The 20,046-nt window shown below is 33.2% G+C and overlaps 1 protein-coding gene across 7 annotated transcripts in view; it reads left to right on the top strand.

The window, feature by feature from the left end:
• The window catches only part of LOC149801402 (opioid-binding protein/cell adhesion molecule homolog), a 35,834-nt gene extending 17,657 nt beyond the window's left edge, over nt 1–18,177 (top strand). For 6 of the 7 annotated variants that reach the window (XM_089955477.1, XM_089955478.1, XM_089955480.1 and 3 more), the window contains 7 exons: nt 1,570–1,646; nt 6,960–7,057; nt 11,119–11,320; nt 11,810–11,953; nt 13,407–13,532; nt 14,107–14,421; nt 16,392–18,177. In XM_089955477.1, coding sequence (XP_089811603.1) covers nt 1,616–1,646; nt 6,960–7,057; nt 11,119–11,320; nt 11,810–11,953; nt 13,407–13,532; nt 14,107–14,421; nt 16,392–16,444 — 969 coding nt within the window. In that variant the 5' untranslated portion in view covers nt 1,570–1,615 and the 3' untranslated portion in view covers nt 16,445–18,177. Of the gene's footprint in view, nt 1–1,569; nt 1,647–4,010; nt 4,088–6,959; nt 7,058–11,118; nt 11,321–11,809; nt 11,954–13,406; nt 13,533–14,106; nt 14,422–16,391 lie in introns of those variants that run through there. The other variant, XM_089955483.1, reaches the window with a different exon arrangement.
• Nucleotides 18,178–20,046: the final 1,869 nt, after the last annotated feature.

Genomic DNA, 20,046 nt, shown 5'->3' with positions numbered 1-20,046 from the left:
TGATTGTGTGAATTTAATATTGGCGTTGCTGATATTTATTGTTTGAGGTAAAGGATATGAATGAGAAAGTCTTTGTGTTATGATCAGAATGGCCTCAGTTTTATCATCATTCATCTGCAGCTTGTTACAAGTCATCCATGATTTCACATCAGAAATGCATCTCTCTACACCTTGGATGGTAGCATCAACTTCAGTTGGGTGGCTAGTTTTGTATATTTGCGTGTCATCAGCGTACAATTGATGAGACACTGGATCATGATCTATGACACTTGAGAGCGACTGAGTGTACAGAATGAAGAGAACAGGTCCAAGAACAGACCCCTGTGGAACACCACAACATAGATCAACTGGGTTGGAGTGTATTCCATTTGCAGATACAGTTTGTGTCCTGTTGACCAAGTAGGACTTGAACCACAGTAAGGCTGTATCATGAATGCCAAATACATGCTGGAGACAGTGAAGTAATATATCATGGTCTATTGTGTCATATGCTGCAGACAAATCAAGGAGGGTGAGGACTGTAATCTTTCCACTATCCAATGCAGAGAGAATGCCATTAACTACTTTTAAAAGAGTAGTTTCAGTACTGTGGCAAGGGCGATATGCAGATTGTACATTGCTAAAAAGACTGTTTGAATTTAGATGAGATACAATCTGGGATAGAACAACCTTTTCTAAGATTTTTGAAATGAGTGGGAGATTAGAAACTGGGCGGTAGTTCTTTAAATCGTTATGGTCTAGTGTTGGTTTCTTCAGCAGAAGCTTTACAATGGCAGTTTTGAAAAATGTTGGAAATTCCCCAGATGAGATAGAGGTATTAATAACATCAGTTAGTGAAGGCAATACTGGATCTAAGCACTCAAGCAGCAGTGATGTTGGAATTGGATCAAGTTATATATATATATATATATATATATATATATATATATATATATATATATATATATATATATATATATATATATATATATATATATATATATATGACCGTTTCAATCCATTTCCCACTTATTTAGGTTTGAGTATTGTTTTTCTTCTTCACTTTCACATTTTGTAAATGGGGGCATGATAATATTGTCAGTGCTTAGGGCCCGGGAAGGCCTTAGTCTGGCATTGACTTGGATCAAATAGGCAAAACTATTTAATAAACTTTACCTAGAACAAACAATCTTTGCATTTATGAGGCTTTGTTCGATTGAGAAAGTTTCATTTGAAATTTAAATTCAGCAGATAGAATCTAAAATCTCAATATTGGAAAGAAAACTTTCAACCATATCTGTGTAAGTCAACAATCCCTCAATCTTGCTGATACAAAATGGAACTATGGAATACAAAAATAATTTGATTTAGCATGTGAAGTTGAGATTCTCAATATGTAACACAAATTTTACCTGATATGTTCTCACTGGACCAACTTTTGTGAGCTGCGGCGCCTAATACAATATGTGACCTTCCACATTCCTATTGTTAACAGTTATGGAATTGCATTTTGAGCACTATTTATCACAGCTAAATAATTTTGATGCCGTAGGGAATTTTTTGTTATATGTTTTCTCTGTGTTTCTACAGGTACTATGAATTGTAGCCTGACGGAATCTAAGCCAGGTTGCTACAGATGACTGTTATCCTCGCTTGTTTTCTTATTGGTAAGATATATTATGTTTTTTTGTTTTCCGTCAGACAACACACTATTATATTTTTTTAATTTACTTAATGTCGGGTACACTTAGTCGATAGCTGGCTGACAAGTTATTAAGGTACAAGAGATTACTTTTATACAAACCAAAATGTTGTCATGTAATCGGGATTGTTTCTCATATTGTTCAAGTATGGATACCAGATGACAAAAGTGACAGTTCACCTATTCTTTGTCAAAGAAGAGCAGTGTCTTAGTTATTGGCAACATTAATCCTGTTCTTTTGCCCACAGGGCGACAGGAGAAAAATGTACCAAGAGACGTGGATTTTTGGGAATTATTCTTCTGGGGTTTATTTTAGCTCTACTGGTCATATACCAGAATAGCTAATGGGATGGTCTGTTGGCTGTCATCCATCGTCCGATGATTGTGCATCTGTTACCACAAGTTTGTTATCACTATTCCTCCTAAACTATTTGGAGGATTGCCATTAACACATATTTATCTCATGGTCTAAGTGGTCCAGATGAAAATGGTGCTGCTTACACCTCCAATATGGCTGATACAGTGGCCATCTTGAAAATTCTGTTATCGCTACTCCTTCTGAATGGATGGTCATATCAACATGAACTTTTAACTAAAAGACAAGCTTCTTGGGACCTAAATAAAAATGGTGCCAATCTGATGTCCAATATGGCCTCCACATGAACCATTGCTATCACTGCTTTTGCTGAATGAGTGGTCATATCAACATGGAGTTTTCACTAAGAGACTCCTTATCATGTCTAGTTACTCCTAAATGAAAATCATGCTGGGATCCAAGATGGCCACCAAAGTGGCCATGTTGAAAATCTTGCTATCCCAGCTCTTCCTACACTGCTTGTCATATAAACTTGGGGTTTTCATTGAGAGACTTCTTATGATACTTTGTTGGCCTAAATGAAATTCATACTGATCGAAAGTCCAGTATGGCCACCATGGCAGCCATCTTGAAAGTCTTCTTATTGCAACTCCTCCTTAACAGAAGTTATATTGACGAGGGGTTTTCACCAAAAGAATGATGTCAACTTTGTCTTAAATGAACACCGTGCCGATCTGACATTTAATATGGCCACCACTGCGGCCATCTTGATAATCTTATTATTGCTGTTTCTCCTGAATGGATGATCTTATCGACATGAGGTTTTAATCAAAAGACTTGTTATGATGTCCGCTTAGTCCTAAGTGAAACGGCGCTGATCTGACATGTAATATGGCCACCACAGCAACTATCTAGAAAATCATTTTAGTGCTAACCCTCTGGAACAGAATGTCATATTGATATTGGGTTTTCACCAAGGGACTTGATGATGTCTGCTTAGTCCAAAATGAAAGTGGTGCTGATCTGGGATATAATATGGACATAGTAAACAGCTTGAAAATCTTGTTATCACTACGTAATGAATGGTGATCTTATCATGGGGTTTTTGCTGTAAGACTTTTCATGTTTTATTGACGATAAATGAAAATATTGCTGAACTGACGTCCAGTATCACGTTTTAGCTACTCCTCTTAAGAGCCAAGTCATTCTGACACAGAGTTTTCAACTAAAGAGTTATTATGGTGTCTACTTGGTCCTAAATGACTAACCACAATACTGGTCATTTTGAAAATATGGTTATCTTTACTCCCAAATGGATGGTTAAATCAGCATGGGATTTTCACCATCTTATGACTTGTTATTGGTCCCAAATGAAAATGGTACCATGAAGTCATACATCCATTATGGCTGTCATGACAGCTCTCCTGAAAATCTTGTTGTCACTGCATTCCCATAATGAATGATCATTATGACATGGGGTTTTGACCAAAAGACTTAAAATGATATCTACTTTGTCCTAAATGAAACTCAGGTGCCAATCTGTCATCCAATATGTCCACCACAACAGCTAATTTGAAAATCTTGTTATTGCTAAAGAATATCAGAGATAGTTTCAACACTCAATAGTTAAAGGGAAGATAATGTCTTCTCTTGAATTCCTGGAATTTCTTCTCACTCAGTACTGCATCAGTCCCTTCAAGAGATTCTTGACTATTTTTCAGTATTATTTTCTTTTACAATGACCATTCTTACTTCTCATTCTAACTAACAAAAAATACTTTTTTTTCAGTTTGAAAAATCTGTACATTATTTTTTATCTGACCTGTGACATATCTTGTGACTTCACTAAATGAACTTAATTACCAGTCTAATATTAATGCGCTGTTTTTTTCTTGAGAACATGATGCTGGTTGGACACATGTTCACTCTCTTAGTGACAGCTTTATCATGTCATAAATACATTATGACAAAACATGTAAATTCGATTTGTCTTGGTCTTTACAATATTTGTAGTCACAGTTGAAAGTGACAATCCCATCATGCAATCTGAAACTGTTGACCATGGCAATAATTGGATAAAGAAGATAAAGGTATGTGAATATCATTCCAACTGTGATTAAAGTGTGCATCTGCACCGAGTAGATCATATATATATATATATATATATATATATATATATATATATATATATATATATATATATATAATCTCTGTGTGTTTGATCTTTAAGGACAAATATCAAAAGATCCATTATAGCTGCTTTGTAAATAAAGATAATCTTTTTTTATTTGCACAGCCACTGGCACAATATTACAAACAATTTAACATTCAAATCTATAAGTTCAGTCAAATGTGAGAACTGCTTATTATTTACACTGGCTGTAATCTGTGCTAGTGTGTGTCCTGGGCTTTGTTTTGTTTATCGCATAGCCATATGTTTGCTAATAACAATGTTATACTTCAGGTGCTAATGTGACTGAAGTTAACTTAGGCGTCCTCTATCTTAGTGACAGTACTAAATTGACCTAGTAGTTTTTTTTCTTCCTTAGTATGCTTGACTGCTGTTCATTTCTCTACACTACTAAATACTCTAGTCATATGTTTTTCTAGTCATTGGCTTATGATATTGGCATGCCAATTTAGGTATTTTACCAGTGAAGGCCTTAGCCTGCTTCTGCACTCGTTTCATAGGGTCTGTTGTGCTGTAATTTACCACACAAAACAAATGGGAAAAAATAATGCAACAGTGGCATAGAGTGGTGTTTGCTTTACAGTCAAGTGCTAAGAGAATTCTTTCTGACACAGGCACATGCCAGACATATCTAAAAAAATCTAAAAATCGTTTGTCATGACTTAAAATCCACTTGCCCAAGGAAGCCATATTTGTTCCTACATGTATTATTTTGATACAACTAACCACATCCAGAAAATTAAATGGTCAGTCCCTTATGCTTCTGATTTTGGTCACTGAACCCTCATTTACATTTTGCAAAAGAGAGACCCACAGCCAAAGAGGTTTCCCAAAAACATTTGCATGCTTATGTGGTAAATTCTGATAAATTGTGCTCTTGCAGTTTCCTTCAGATTGATGCACAGTAGTTCATCTTGATCTGTATTATATGTGCTATAAGTATTATATAAGTATTCTATAAGTATTCTATAAGTATTCTATAAATATTCTATAAGTATTCTATAAATATTCTATAAGTATTCTATAAATATTCTATAAGTATTATATAAGTATTCTATAAGTATTCTATAAGTATTCTATAAATATTCTATAAGTATTCTATAAATATTCTATAAGTATTATATAAGTATTCTATAAGTATTCTATAAATATTCTATAAGTATTCTATAAATATTCTATAAGTATTCTATAAGTATTATATAAGTATTCTATAAGTATTCTATAAGTATTCTATAAATATTCTATAAGTATTCTATAAGTATTCTATAAATATTCTATAAATATTCTATAAGTATTCTATAAGTATTATATAAGTATTCTATAAGTATTCTATAAGTATTCTATAAATATTCTATAAGTATTCTATAAGTATTCTATAAGTATTCTATAAATATTCTATAAGTATTATATAAGTATTCTATAAATATTCTATAAGTATTCTATAAGTATTCTATAAATATTCTATAAGTATTCTATAAGTATTCTATAAATATTCTATAAGTATTCTATAAGTATTCTATAAATATTCTATAAGTATTCTATAAGTATTCTATAAATATTCTATAAGTATTATATAAGTATTCTATAAATATTCTATAAGTATTCTATAAGTATTCTATAAATATTCTATAAGTATTCTATAAGTATTCTATAAATATTCTATAAGTATTATATAAGTATTCTATAAGTATTCTATAAGTATTCTATAAATATTCTATAAGTATTCTATAAGTATTCTATAAATATTCTATAAGTATTATATAAGTATTCTATAAATATTCTATAAGTATTCTATAAATATTCTATAAGTATTCTATAAGTATTCTATAAATATTCTATAAGTATTCTATAAATATTCTATAAGTATTCTGGGTCCTTGGAGTTATTTATTTGCAGAACACAGTAAAATCTCCATGTTTCTCCATCAGAGTTGAAAATTAAATGAAGTTGGAGAGGCATTGATCCTCTTTTTAATAACTATCAATAAAACAGTAGCTTCAAGTTCATAACTACTTCGTGAGATAGTACTTTGGATGTCACAATTCCAGAAATCACCCACTCCATATAGATAAAATTAGCGGCTACTAACTATAATGTAACGTAATGATCTTAGTTCCTTTACGGTGGGGGAAAAACACCCATTGTATTTGGGGCTTTGATAAGTCACTAATCCTCTAGCTTTAGCTTGATTTAATTGTCAAACCATCCTAAAGGTGCTACTCGATATATTTAGCTGTCAATGAATTACCAAGTCAACATGACCAAGGGACTGATTATTCTTGTTTCTATGTTGAAGTGATCGCTAATTATAGGTAACCAGTGAAATACAGAGAACAGCAATAGCATGCACCCACATCCACCCCATTCCTAGGTCATGTGATTCGTTTTGTGTACACAAAGTTTATAGCTTTTGATACAATTAGAATGGGGGGGGGGGCTAATTAGTCTAAGATCACCGATATTTCAGCTCTGTGTGGGTTCTAGCCTCAGGTTTTGCCAGTGTGGGTATGTGAGAAAGCTTGCAGACTAGTTACTCATGGATCGATGCATCTTCCCAGGATTTTTCCGGGTACTTCCTCCACCGTTATCATTGATAATGGCATTAAACCCAAAACAACAACAATTAAACTGACGATCTTCATGACGCAGAGGGATAGACAGATAGGCCCATATATATATATATATATATATATATATATATATATATATATATATATATATATATATATATATATATATATATATATGAAAGAGATATGTCTGTTTTTCAGGGTCCCTCTTGAATGGTGTAAAAGCTGTGTTGGTGAAGGCTGCTGTTAATGGACCTGCCACTTTGCCATGTATTGTGCCTGATCCAGGCGATAATACGGTAAATTTGTTGTTATTTTTTAAAATATTTTTTCCTTCTATTTTTGGGTGGTCTCCTTTTTTATACCATTAATAGCATTTTTTTTTATTTAAAAAAATAGAAATATTAAATGGATTTCTGGAACGTTATATAAATGACGTTTGTTATGAGTCTATTGCTCTAAAAATAAGCAACAGAAAGGAGTGAAAGGCAACAAGATTTGTAAAATTCAACAAATAATTTATTTCCATAGAATACAAGTAAAAATGATGAAAAAGAACATATGTATTGCGAATTCAAATCACAAAATAATCCAAGAATTACAGACCATTTGCAAAATTATATTTTTCTGTACTTGACCTCTGGTCACAGTTAACATTTTCTATAAACAAAAAATTACCTAATGGAAATTAACCTTCTAGAATGATCCTAATGTTTACAAAATAAAACCATAACCTGGATTATGTAAAATACACTAAGGAAATGTCAGAACCTAGACCTAAACCCAAATAAACTTATTTACTTCTTTTAATAATAATTCTGATTTTAAACCCATGCACATGGAGAATAATATAGCTATGTATTAGTTGTCTACACAGAATACAGAATAAAATATAAAAAATAAATTGGGGTCAAATAGAAATAAACTCAGTTTTTGGAAAGGTCACAACCAACATACGATGTTATATTGCAACAGCATGTAATGAAATAAATAAATAATAAAAAAACCAACAAAAAATTAAAATTAAATAAACATAACACATCATGTGATATGTATAGATATTATCTACTTCATAGACACATTAATTTAACCTTTTTGCTACCGGTAAAAATACAGAGGTATTAAACATTGTTAACTAAAAATATTAACTGCTTACTTGTATGGTAAATATGTACCCATATTCAATGAACAACTTATGGCTTCAGCTAAATGTAATGGCAATGGAATGATGATCACTTATAAATGTGAAAATGGATGGACTGCTAGTGATCACTAATTGCTTATGTTAGAGAGAGAGAGATTTAATCAGGCTGACCTTTGATACATTGAATCAGTCAACAACTTCCCTTTCATGTAAAATTTGCACAACTTCACTCTGAATAGCTTTTTTATCCTTTAATCTGATGTTAATGAATCTCAAGTGACTCCAAATTTTTTAAATAGATTATCCAAGACTGATGGACTAAAATATCCTGGCACACTGCACTTTCAAATTTACCCACCACCATGACAGCAGTATTGAGGCAATCCCAACACCTTTGACTGAATTTTCTGATTATTTCGTTGTTTTTCTTTGGTTATAAAACTTTCTGTCCTCATTAACAAACTTAACCTTCAGTGTTGAGTGAGAATAGCAGTAAAGTAGCATGTATTTAAAAGAAATTTATCTTCTCAATAATGTTAGCTGGGGTCCCTCCAGCAGCGAGCATGCAAGTGATAGGGCATAAACTTATGTCTTCTTTAGGTGGTAATAAGAATGACAATAAACATACTTACATTTATGCTTCTTGAATTTCCTCAAAATGTACTTTCTTAGTTGGTTCTGCAAATCCCAATGACATGACCCATGTAAATCCGAATGACATGACCTATGTCATGGAAAACCTGATACACACCACAATTGTACTGTAATTTTGGCTACATTTCCAAACTGAAATTGCACTCAAAACGAAATGTATGATATTCCATAGTGTCATTTTGATAATTTCAATTAAAAGAATTCATATTTTCTTCACATTATGATTCCAGACCATGACAGAACAGAAGGATATGTTTGTTCAGTTGATTCATCTGCTCAACTCACATGTAACTGATATGGAATTGACCTTATAAATCCAGCCCATCACAAGCAGAAAAGCAGAACTGGGTTGGATTGACAGAACAAAATCCATCCATTCCAGAACAACTGGAAAAGCTGTTTCAGTGCGCATTCATTCACAATATGACTCTAAATTTCAATTGTTTCAATGATGATATGACTCGAAAACACTAAATTTCAATTTTAATTAGACCAAAACGAGAATACTTTTTAAACTAATGTCATGTGCACACGACTAAGTTCAAAAGTTGCTTGGTGCTGCTATATGTGGATTAACATTCTTTTTGTGTATTGATGAATCTATGGTTTTGTATTAACTTTGTTATACAGCATGAATTAAATTGCTTTGTTTCTTGTAGTGTATTCTTTTATTAGTAAGCCTTAGATAGGAATGAGTATATAATAAAAAAGTTACAGCAGTTGTATTGGAAAATATGAACTTGTTTTTTTTTTGTCAGACTAATACTACACTCCCAGTGTTGTGCAGTATTACTCAAAGAAAACTCATTCATATTTTCCCATAAAAATGCAGTAGCCTGTAATTATTGTTTGTGTGTCTCATTTAATCGTGTTCAGATTTTTATCATTGCATAAAATGTCTTCAGTATACAGGTTCTGACACATTGCATCTATTGCGTTGATGGTCTCAGCCACCATTCCTGGAATGCTGATATGCATTTAAACATTATATAAATTATTTAAAATTTGCCATGAATTTGTTTGTGAATCCATCATTTTGAGCTTGATCTTAAGGTGAGGACATTTTTAACGAGTGTTTTGCTGTTTTAAAGTTTCATCAGCACTAGATAGGCAGGATATTGACCTCATCCCTAATATTTAATTATGGAATGTGAGAAAATAATCCTTCATTATGCATCAGTGATAGATAGGAAAATTCCACCCTTGGGATCAGAATTTTACGTCAGACACTCGGCAAAGCCTCGTGACCCATGGGTGGAATCTTATTGTATACTTTATAATCGTTCCCACTAATTTAACATTAATGCTTGCCACTGGTCAAGAGAGAGAGAGATTGAACGTTGATATAATGTATCAGCTTCTCATTGACATAAACTTTTCATTTATATTCACTCTTAATAGTATTGTTTTATCTTGTACAACAAATTGAATGAACCACAAGCAACTCCAGACTGAATCAAAATACATGTTTCTGAGGTATTATCCAGAACCGATGAATCACACTGAACTATCATACTGACCGCCACCATGACGGCAAAATTCTGACAATCAGAACGATAACTTTAGATGGAAATTTTCTGGCTTATCTTGACAAAAAGTTGTCTTAAATTTTATTCCATCCTCTTTAACAAACACAATTTCATCCAAAGTTGAATGACAATCACCACAAGTATGTGAGTGCCTCGGAGCAGTAAAGTAACGTGTATTATTTCGTGGTGTTCAGGTTTCAATCATAACAGGAACTATGTGTAAACTTTTCAGAAAAAAAAACAAATATTGAAATGTTGTTTATTCGAATTGTATTATTCTTATATCATAACAGAATAAAATAAGAAAAACTAGATTGACTAAGAATACAAAAATGGACTCCATTCATGTGCTGTTGAATGCCCTCACAGGCCACAGCATCCTGTGCTACATGACCTTGGGCCCATTGTTTTTAATTACCTATTTATTGATCTATTTCATATTTACCTCAAGAAAGCTCTATTGTTTACAATTACATTCATAATACCATTTTGTTATATCATTTCACTCCACTATATCGAGTTCATTGATCAAAAGTGTAATTGTCATGATGCTATTAATAGTTGGTTTGTTGGATGGATGGTCGGTTTTTAACGACACCTTCATCACTTTATTTTGACCATATCATGCAAGGAATGAGAGCTAAGTGCTGTCCTCAAGGACACACAGAGGTAGCTGACATGGACTAGACAGGTAGAATCATATTTATATTAACAAAAATTTGTGGAGGAAATACACATTTTCTAAATAAAGTTTGCAAGGTTTTACATAAAGTCACATCGGTGAGGTCATATGATAAATTTTCATAGTACATGCAATGACATCATAAAAGTAAAGGGTGTTATGTCCGAGGCATCCAAAATGTACTTCAGCTTCATTCCACTGCATTATGCTAATGATGGTCACAATGTAAGATGAATCATACATTTGTGTGTTGTTTTTACTTCAAATCTTTTGCTCGCAACGACTTGACAAAAACAATGAATTTATTTCATATATCTTATATCCTCTGTGCAATTTCTATTGTGGCAATAGGTGAGATGGTTTAAGAACCCTAATACCATCATAAGCATATCAGAGCATGTTATGCCTGCCTTCAAGAAGCGGATGACCATCAGCAAATCTTACAAAGAAGAGTGGAACTTGAAGATAGGAAATGTACAACTAGGGGACGCTGGTGATTACACGTGTAGGGTTGGTGATGATGTCCGGGAACAGGTCGACCTCATGGTTGAAAGTGATTATACCCTTTTTTCTTTCAATGTGTGTGTGTGTTGGAGAGAGAGTGAGACTGTATACGCAGTGTCTAAGATCAAGATCATCGCAGACATTTATATTACTGTATAAAATGAGTTTTTATTTCCCTTGTGTGTGTGTGTGTGTGTGTATGTTTGGAGAGCTCATCTAGATGGGGAACGTCGATATTTAGGTCTTTCCTCAGGATGATCTCTACATGAAAAGTGAGTTCACTCTGTGTGCCTGTACATGTTTTGCAAACATGTTTATGTATTTTGGTGTAGTGTAAACTCTGTGCAGAGTATACGTCTCTGTAGAAAATCATGTCCGAAGGACTTAATAATTGACTTTAAATGATTAAGGTACACTGTGTCCTTCTCAGTGTAGCTATTTTTTTTCACAGTGTGTGAAACATGCTAAAAGCACAAACAATTACACTCACTTAGATGCAATTATGCATTTATGGTGATTCTTTTAATATATTTTGCAGTTCCACCAGTGATACGCGATACACATGATATGACATTTAACGAAGGAGATACAGGCACTCTCTGGTGCAACGCAACTGGTTCCCCGACTCCAACTGTACGCTGGTTCTGGAAATTGCCATACCAAGTGGACAGAATAGGGCAAGGTTGGTAACCCTGCTAACTAGTCATATATTACAACATTGCATCACCAACACAATTCACCAGCTATGTAAGAAGATAGATACAGACAGAGACAAAACTGAATTCGTGAGAATAACTTATTGACATTCTTGTTAGCAAAGTACGAAAAACATAGGCACTATCTTAGACAATGTCAACATTTTTCAGTCTAAAGAAAAGAAACGTTTCCTTTGTATTATCTGGTTGTTACCTACATTTAATGAACTTTAGTTCATTTTAGAATCATTAAAAGTTAGCGATTAAGAAGTAAAGGGGCATTCAATTTTATGGATAATAATATTGCTCGACCTAAAGAAAAATACACCTGCATACTGGTAACTTGTCCTTACTAAATACAGTGCTGAGCATTGAAATCTCACATTTGCACTCCAGACTTCTGTCAGTAGCCTCTTGAATCTAATCATTTTGAGAGAGACAGAGAGAAAGAAAGACAGAAGTATGAAGAATACCTGGGTTTACAGTTTGGCAGGTGGAATGTGTTCATTCAGAAGTTAGATCAATTTCAAAGTAAAATATTGAAACATTTTGGCTGTTCCTATTAGCGTTTCTAATGTTTTCAGTGACCACATACTTTCCCTGCTATATTCGTTTAAACAGCTAAGCTAAATCATCAATCTTTACTCAAATTTCATGGTTTAATTTTACATCAATTCCCAGTTATTGTTACTTTAAAATAATGAAAATCTCGTGCAGCCATTAACTCAGTAACATGCAGCACATTTTTCAGCAACCATTCTCTAGTTTTATTAAGAGAATTTGAGCCTGCATTTTTTTTTCTTCAAATAGTGGCTTCATATGAAAATTCTTTTCCAGTATATGGTATTGTTTATATAGTTCTGGTGGGAAATACTACATTTATTGTGAAAACATGAGCAAGGCTTTAATGTCTTGAGCTCAGTCTTACTTTGCTTTTCTCTCACATAAGAATTTGATGACTTCGTACATTGCATTTTCATTTGACTTTTAACTGATAAGAAAATTGTTAGTTCATGATATTATCTTTTTATGGTGGTTTTGAACAGCAAGGACATATTTGTGCTGCTACATCCATCAACAACACCTCCTTCCCATTTACTATAATGAATGAAATCTGAAAACAATAAAGGAAAATTTCACACTCAATAACTGTCGAAAAATGTGCTTCGCAATGTGGGGTTCCCCAGTGATGTTAGATGGACTTAAGTCACAAATACTGCCTAAAACGGCCTTGGGGGAATATTCATGACTAAATTACCTCGCTAACCATTGATGGCATCAAACAGAAATGTTTAGATACTGCATAAATCATCATACTTAATAAGTTAAGGTATTTGATATAGGGGACTAAGGTCTACTTTCAATGTTCGGTTGAAACATCTACAATGTCACATCCAAGAAAGACATTCTGATTTCTCTTTCACTTTCATTGTTTTTCAGATAGTGGAGTTGAAGGAAACAGACTTTTCCTTCATAATATCACACGTTACTATGACAACATATACACATGCTTGGCGTCGAATAGCATTGGAAAAGATCGCAAAGAGATCCAAATCTATGTCAACTGTACTTATCCTGTTGCTATTTCTCTGTCTTTCTCAAGTCTTCCTGTCTTTTCTTTGAAAACATATAATTAGACATTTTGATTTACTCTTTAGATAATCTGACAGTTGAAGAAGACACATTATGAAATGGATGCTCTTTTAACTAAATCTTAAAATGATTTCTGGCGTCTGCAATGTTCAGCAATAAATGTAATTGTAAAAGTTTAGGCCAAAATGTTGAATCAGGGTCTTGCCTGAAGACGAGACTTCTAATTTGCATCTTTGGACTGAGTTATGATCCATAGAAAGAATGTTTAATATAGGGATAAATATAGGTGTATTATGTCATATTTGTTTAATATAGGGATAAATATAGGTTTATTCTCTCATATTTGAAATTAAGAATACACTAGTTCTTTACTGAGGTTATACAATATCTTCTGTACAAGTATGAAGACAGAAAACAAGTCATTTGATTTTCAAAGTTATTGCAAATATTAAAACTTTTACAAATGCCATTTTTAAATCAAAACAACTGCATTTGTTGCTATGTAAATAATATGTACAGTTCCTGTTTGCTTATCTTTTTTGTTAAGTTAGCCCTGAAGTTGAAGTTTTCCAAGACACAGTTAATGCTACATTGGGACAGGAAGTGACATTGCACTGCGCAGTAGCAGCATATCCTATGGATGGAGGGTTGGAGTGGGTGTATCAAAGTAGCAACTCACCAATCCATACCAGCTGGAAATATGAAGTGGTCACTGATACAGATCTGACAGAAGACTATAATACTCTTTTTGTGTCCATGACCATCCGGAAAGGTTATCTGGGAGATGGGGACTATGGCCGTTATGTCTGTAGAACCAAGAACTTCAGTAGGGGACATAGTGAGAGGGTGGTCGTATTACAAAGTGAGCAGAAGAATTTTTATGATGTATAGCAATTATGAAAATAAAACGGAAGTACTTTTTATTCTCATTCACTTAATGAATCTTTCCTAAAACAAAATCAAAGTTTTATTTATCAACCTTGTAGATTTGATTGATTATCTCTTTATTTCTCACATGTTCTTGCTCATTATGTTTGCCTCTGCTTTTTTTGAATGATTAAGTCTTTCTCTTCTATTATATCAAGAAGGTTGCTTCATTAGTTTTGATACTTTCATATTTGTTCTTACACTTTTGTGGAAGTTCAGTAGTTTGCCTAGAAGACAAAATAAATTTGTGAAATGATTTAAGGAAATATTTTGAAATAAAGTGTCATTAATTTGTGATTAATGCACCAGGATAAGCTATGATTTCTAGTAGTCTTTTGCTGACCATTTTGGGTTATGGCAACAATTAGTTATATTATTCAGGCAAAGCAGATATCATTATTTTTAGTTTTCCTTTTTTCATTTTCTTACAGCTTAGATTGACATGTTAGGGCTGTATTGGAACACAGCATTCAGCTGAACTAGAAATAAGCCTTTTTTTACCAAACAGACCACTTTTGGAACCCACCCATCCCAAAAAAAAAATATCACCAGTAAAAGAAAACTTAAATTGGTGACTAAAGATTATTTGTACGTCAGAAATTCTTGGCAAAGTCCCTTTAAAAAATATTGTCTTTAAGCTTAAGATCCTCTCACTTACACAAGACACAGGTCTTGGATTTATCTTCGGGAGACAGCCCAAAAAAGGTGTGTAACTTTGTAATAAACTTTTACACTGCTTAGAACAATTTGTAAATACTTTTTGTCCATAGTTATTCTTAAATACATCAGATTAAAAATTTATTGATATTGCTTTTTATGAATTGCAGAAGTATATTAAAATCACAGAAGAAAAAAAAACTCAAAGAACAAATACAGACTTTGAGATAAAAGTAGAAATTTTGATAACAGAGTAGAAATTGTGATTATTAAGGTCACAAAAAATAACACAAACTTGTTATTTAGAGAGAATTTTTTAAAACTAATTTTAGATAAATAATTGATGAATTTGATTTTGTCATTTTTTTTTTTTTAAAAAAAATATTTTTTATCCCATTCACCTTTAGTAACAACTGTCCTTACAAAAAATTTGCCTGACAAACAGTAGGTGGTTGAACTGATTCACCAATTGCTGATGTCTTGACGCTGTTTTGCACATCACTATTAAAACTTTCATTTTATGTTTCTTAAAGACTTTTATTGCATTGAAATTTGTCCAAGTTCTATACATAGGTTCTAGGGAAACTTTCATAATAATCAGGTATCAAAGTTGGCATATTAAATAATAAAAACAAAAAGAAAAACACTAAATTTTATTTGGAGAATTTTTAATACACTTTTCGAATATACTGATTAGATCAGATTCAGTCTATAGTGTTCTGATTTGAAAGGAATTAGGCCGAATTTAAATTATCACAGCAGGTCTTCACATGAGCTTAGCCAAAATATGACACGTATGGTATATTTATTGCTCTGTTTGAACAACTTAGGAATTATCTGAGAGTATGTGATAAGGATGCACACTTAGTAAGTGTCCAGCCACATGTGATTTATGTAAACTCTTTTCATATATAGACCAAAAAGTTTCCTGTGTATTCATCATTAAATACATAATTGTTTTATTATCTGATGTTTCAGAGCAAAAGTTTTGGATTTACTAACGTGTTATCTATGATAAATATTATTTTAAAGGTAGGGAAACCCAACATTGAAAATAAACTTACTTAATTCTTATCTATTTTATTAAACCTCAAATTATAGCTGCAACCTCAACCTTTAGGAGCATATTTCAGAATTTTGTAAACAAAAATATACAGAGTATACTAAAAAATGCCTTCTGGATATTAAACTTTAGAGTTCAATAACTCTTGTTTTGTACTGACCTTCCCATCATTCCCACTCTTTCAGATCCAGATGAAGACCAGAACAGTGAGGATGGCATCACCCGCTATGACGTTTGAAAAGTACACTTTGTACCCCTAAATCTGATTGCAAATACTCATAATGAGGAAGAATATTTATTGGTGTACTTGTGTTTAGTCAAAAGCCGCATGAAGATCTTCAGATATGGCGTATTGTGTGACTCTTGAATAATCTTATCACATGCTAGTATACTTTTTATTTTGAATTGTTTGGGCATTGAGCTATCATAAATTCATTAAACCACTCACTCACTCAATTTCATTTTGGTTGTAATCTCTCTCCACATAATATGTATTGTTTACATTGATAAATGCCATTAAAGTTGACAGTTTATAACATTTCTGTTAACAGGGAGATATTATTTTTAATTGTCATAGCAGTCAAGTTTCTTTTGCTACTCTTGTTCTTTTACTTGCACTGAAACTTATATCCATTTAAAGAAGACCTATCAGTAAAAAGATCTGAGATTAATGAGAATCAACCAGGACAAAAATGTCATTTGCTTGGAAGATATCGTTTTGTGCAATGAGAGTGCCTGTTTTGTTCCAAACATCAATTCTGACTGCATATACGGCATTTTCTCATTTCAAAATGTTATAATTGTAACTGCAAAACTTTTTGATAGACCAAAAATATATATGTGTTTCCATTCATCAGACCGTCCCTGTTTCACATTGCTGATCCTAGCACTTTTCTATCCCATGGTAAAAAAATAAATAATTATAAAAGGAATAAAAAATTGTACCAATTTAGAAAATCCCATTAAATATGTACGTAATTTTAATAAAAAAAACCCTGCCTACTCTAATTTTAAAACCAGTGCAATAGGAACTTCATATGTTTTGTGGGGATGGGGTAAGATTTTGTAAGAATATGGTCGTTTTCTCCATCTTTTGTGAACTTGAACATTTTCCTCAAAGAGTTCCATAGTAGTTATTTATAAGTTACAAGTCCAGTGATCATTCTAAACATAAGTACAATACGTATCTGTATAACAGTTTGTACAAGGTAGGTTTTGCACTGATTTCCCAGAACCTCTTAGTGTGTGTTGAATCTTACTAACATTGTTAATACTGATACATTAAAGATTTCCTACATTAGTTTATCCCAGTATCATAATGTAAATTGTGGAGTTTAATTTCATGGTCTTAAATCCTAGTTGCAAGTCCCATTCAGAAACTCCTGTTTAAGCATTAGCATTATTTTCACAGTAAAGTGATCCCACCACCAACCTAAGCCTTTTTTAATTAGGAGAGGAATTTTAACCTTCACTCTTGTTCTCTGATTCTCAGTGCTCAATAGCCTTCATTGGTCAGTTATCAACGAATTAGATTGTTCCACATGCAAAGCCAGTATAGTTCATTCGGAATAATTCTAGTCCTGCCCACTGCACTTTTAAAATACCAAAAACTGCTTTTCTTTTATCTATTTTGTTTGTCAGAAATTTAGAGTGAAATAACTTGCCACCAGTATTCTGAATACAGGTTTGTTTTTTGCTATTGTCAGTACTATTTGTTCAGATTATATTTCCTTGCCTTCCTTGTAACAACCATGCTTTTTTAAATTTTATATTACCTAATTAGAACATTTATAAAGAATTTTAATAATGAGCCAGACACGGTCTGTGTAATGTAGACAAACTCAATGCCCTTATAATGGCATTATGTCTGGACTAACTTTTCATATCAGTACTTTTATACTGTGAGATAGAATAAGATTTCAGAATAAATAACTTAAATATATTTTGAAAATAAAATGTTTGAGATTTTAAGCTGATTTTAGTTTTTATATCAGCCATTTCCTGCTAAACCCTTGTAAATGTTGTTTATAAATCACTATTAAAAGTTATTTAATTTTAAAAAGTTTCTTTTTCAGATTTAATTTGTCATACCATTGCTTCAGTATCAGAATCATCTTGAATTTGCTTTTAAATTTATTCATTCATCAACATCATCATCATCATCATCGTCATCATCAGTATTAATCTTGAGTTAAATACCACCTAATGAATGATTTTGAAATATAACTTTCGAACTTGTACAAATATATGCACAACATAATTTACAGAAGTTTTATTTGTGCATGTGTTTTAGCACTCTTACTCTTTTCTCATTTTTCACTTGATGTATGATAGTGTATAAGTATGTGTGCGTGTATAGTGTGCATATTTCTACCATTGTTTCTCTCCTTGAACTTAAATGAGTTATAGGAATTATATTTATGGCAGGGGGTGTTAGTTTTGTTTATAAATGGGTAATAGGAATATTATAGGGAAGTTATCTTTGTTTACAAGGGATTTAAATTTTATTTCATACCTCTTTTTGACAAACTACCTTGTGTTCCCAGTAGATGAGTGGGTGTTGATCACTCCACTGCATTTGTTAGTAGGTATAGTTCATGGAAGGTGGTGGCACCTATCAGAAAGCTGACAGAATCAATAAAATCTCACAAGATGATGCCACGGAATGGATGAAGAAGCAAACCATGTGGCAGATTTACCTACCAGCACTGCAGGGACCTCTTGTCTCTGCCTCACGACAAGCTTGGGCATTACAGGTACAAGTTGTAATTCAAACATCGCCTTGCCCAGTGAGTGTCCGTGGGCATTATACAGACGGTCCACACTGAACTACAGCGAGACATTGTGATCATAGACTCATAGCATTTCAATGTTAAGAATGTTGTCAAGGTTGCGTATGTCTACAATGTGACCATTGACATTATTCTGCAGCATGTGTTCGACATTCTTTTTCTGAACAACCTTCTGGATTTCTGCTCGGTAGGCACATTATTAACTTCGGTCCCAACAGCAACATTACGCTCAAGATGAGGCAAGTGCTCCAAACAAGATATTGCCAACTATGCAAGAACAGACCACTGAAGGTGGTCGTTGATAATCAAAACGTTGCCACTTGCTTCTGATGGTAATCCCCTGGCAATTGCGCACGGTGATGGGTTAGACAAAGTACCAGAATGGGCACTTTATGGCCTGCTTGAGGGCTACGATGGTCATATTCACGATAATGCTTAGCAAAAACACATCCGCCATTCGTTTGTTCTTGGAACTGCAACAAGGATATGTTGGTGCCGGTTCCACTTTGGATGGTATAGCATCAGAATCATTGTCTCTTAAAAGTATTTTCTATGGCGCTTGATAAAGAATTGCTGTACCCTGTCCTGGACTGCTAAGCAATCATGTATCACTGGCACTGAGGGTTGTCGAGTTTGGTACTTTGGTACAGCTGGCCGAGTACATAGGCATGGAGATGTAATCTGTGCAGTCGTTGAGGACCAGAAACGTCTCCTCCTTGATTAACTACTGTCCTCAGATGAAGTCGCTTTTCGAACTACTGGTGTCGTGGGCATTGTACCTGAGGGCCGAACAGTCTGTTTTTATGCCCTCCATCTGGGTCAGATGCACGGGTGTGATGTAAATTGATTTGGTCAAGACCCATATAATAAGACATACAGATTGAGTAACTTCTGTTTTGCAATCTGCGATGATGTGCTATTTGGTACAATTCAGTGAACAGCTGCTTATTTTAGAAAGGTTTATAATCTATATCTGATGTAACAGATACCGGCAAAGAACAAAATATTAAAGACATAACTGTACTCCTTTAATTATACTATTCTTTTG

The sequence above is a fragment of the Sinohyriopsis cumingii genome, chromosome 4 (genome assembly GCF_028554795.1).
Source record: "Sinohyriopsis cumingii isolate HCF-2022 chromosome 4, ASM2855479v2, whole genome shotgun sequence".
Lineage (NCBI taxonomy): Eukaryota > Metazoa > Mollusca > Bivalvia > Unionida > Unionidae > Sinohyriopsis > Sinohyriopsis cumingii.
The sequence above is the reverse complement of the archived record's forward strand: the minus strand, read 5'-3'. Positions and strand labels throughout refer to the sequence as shown.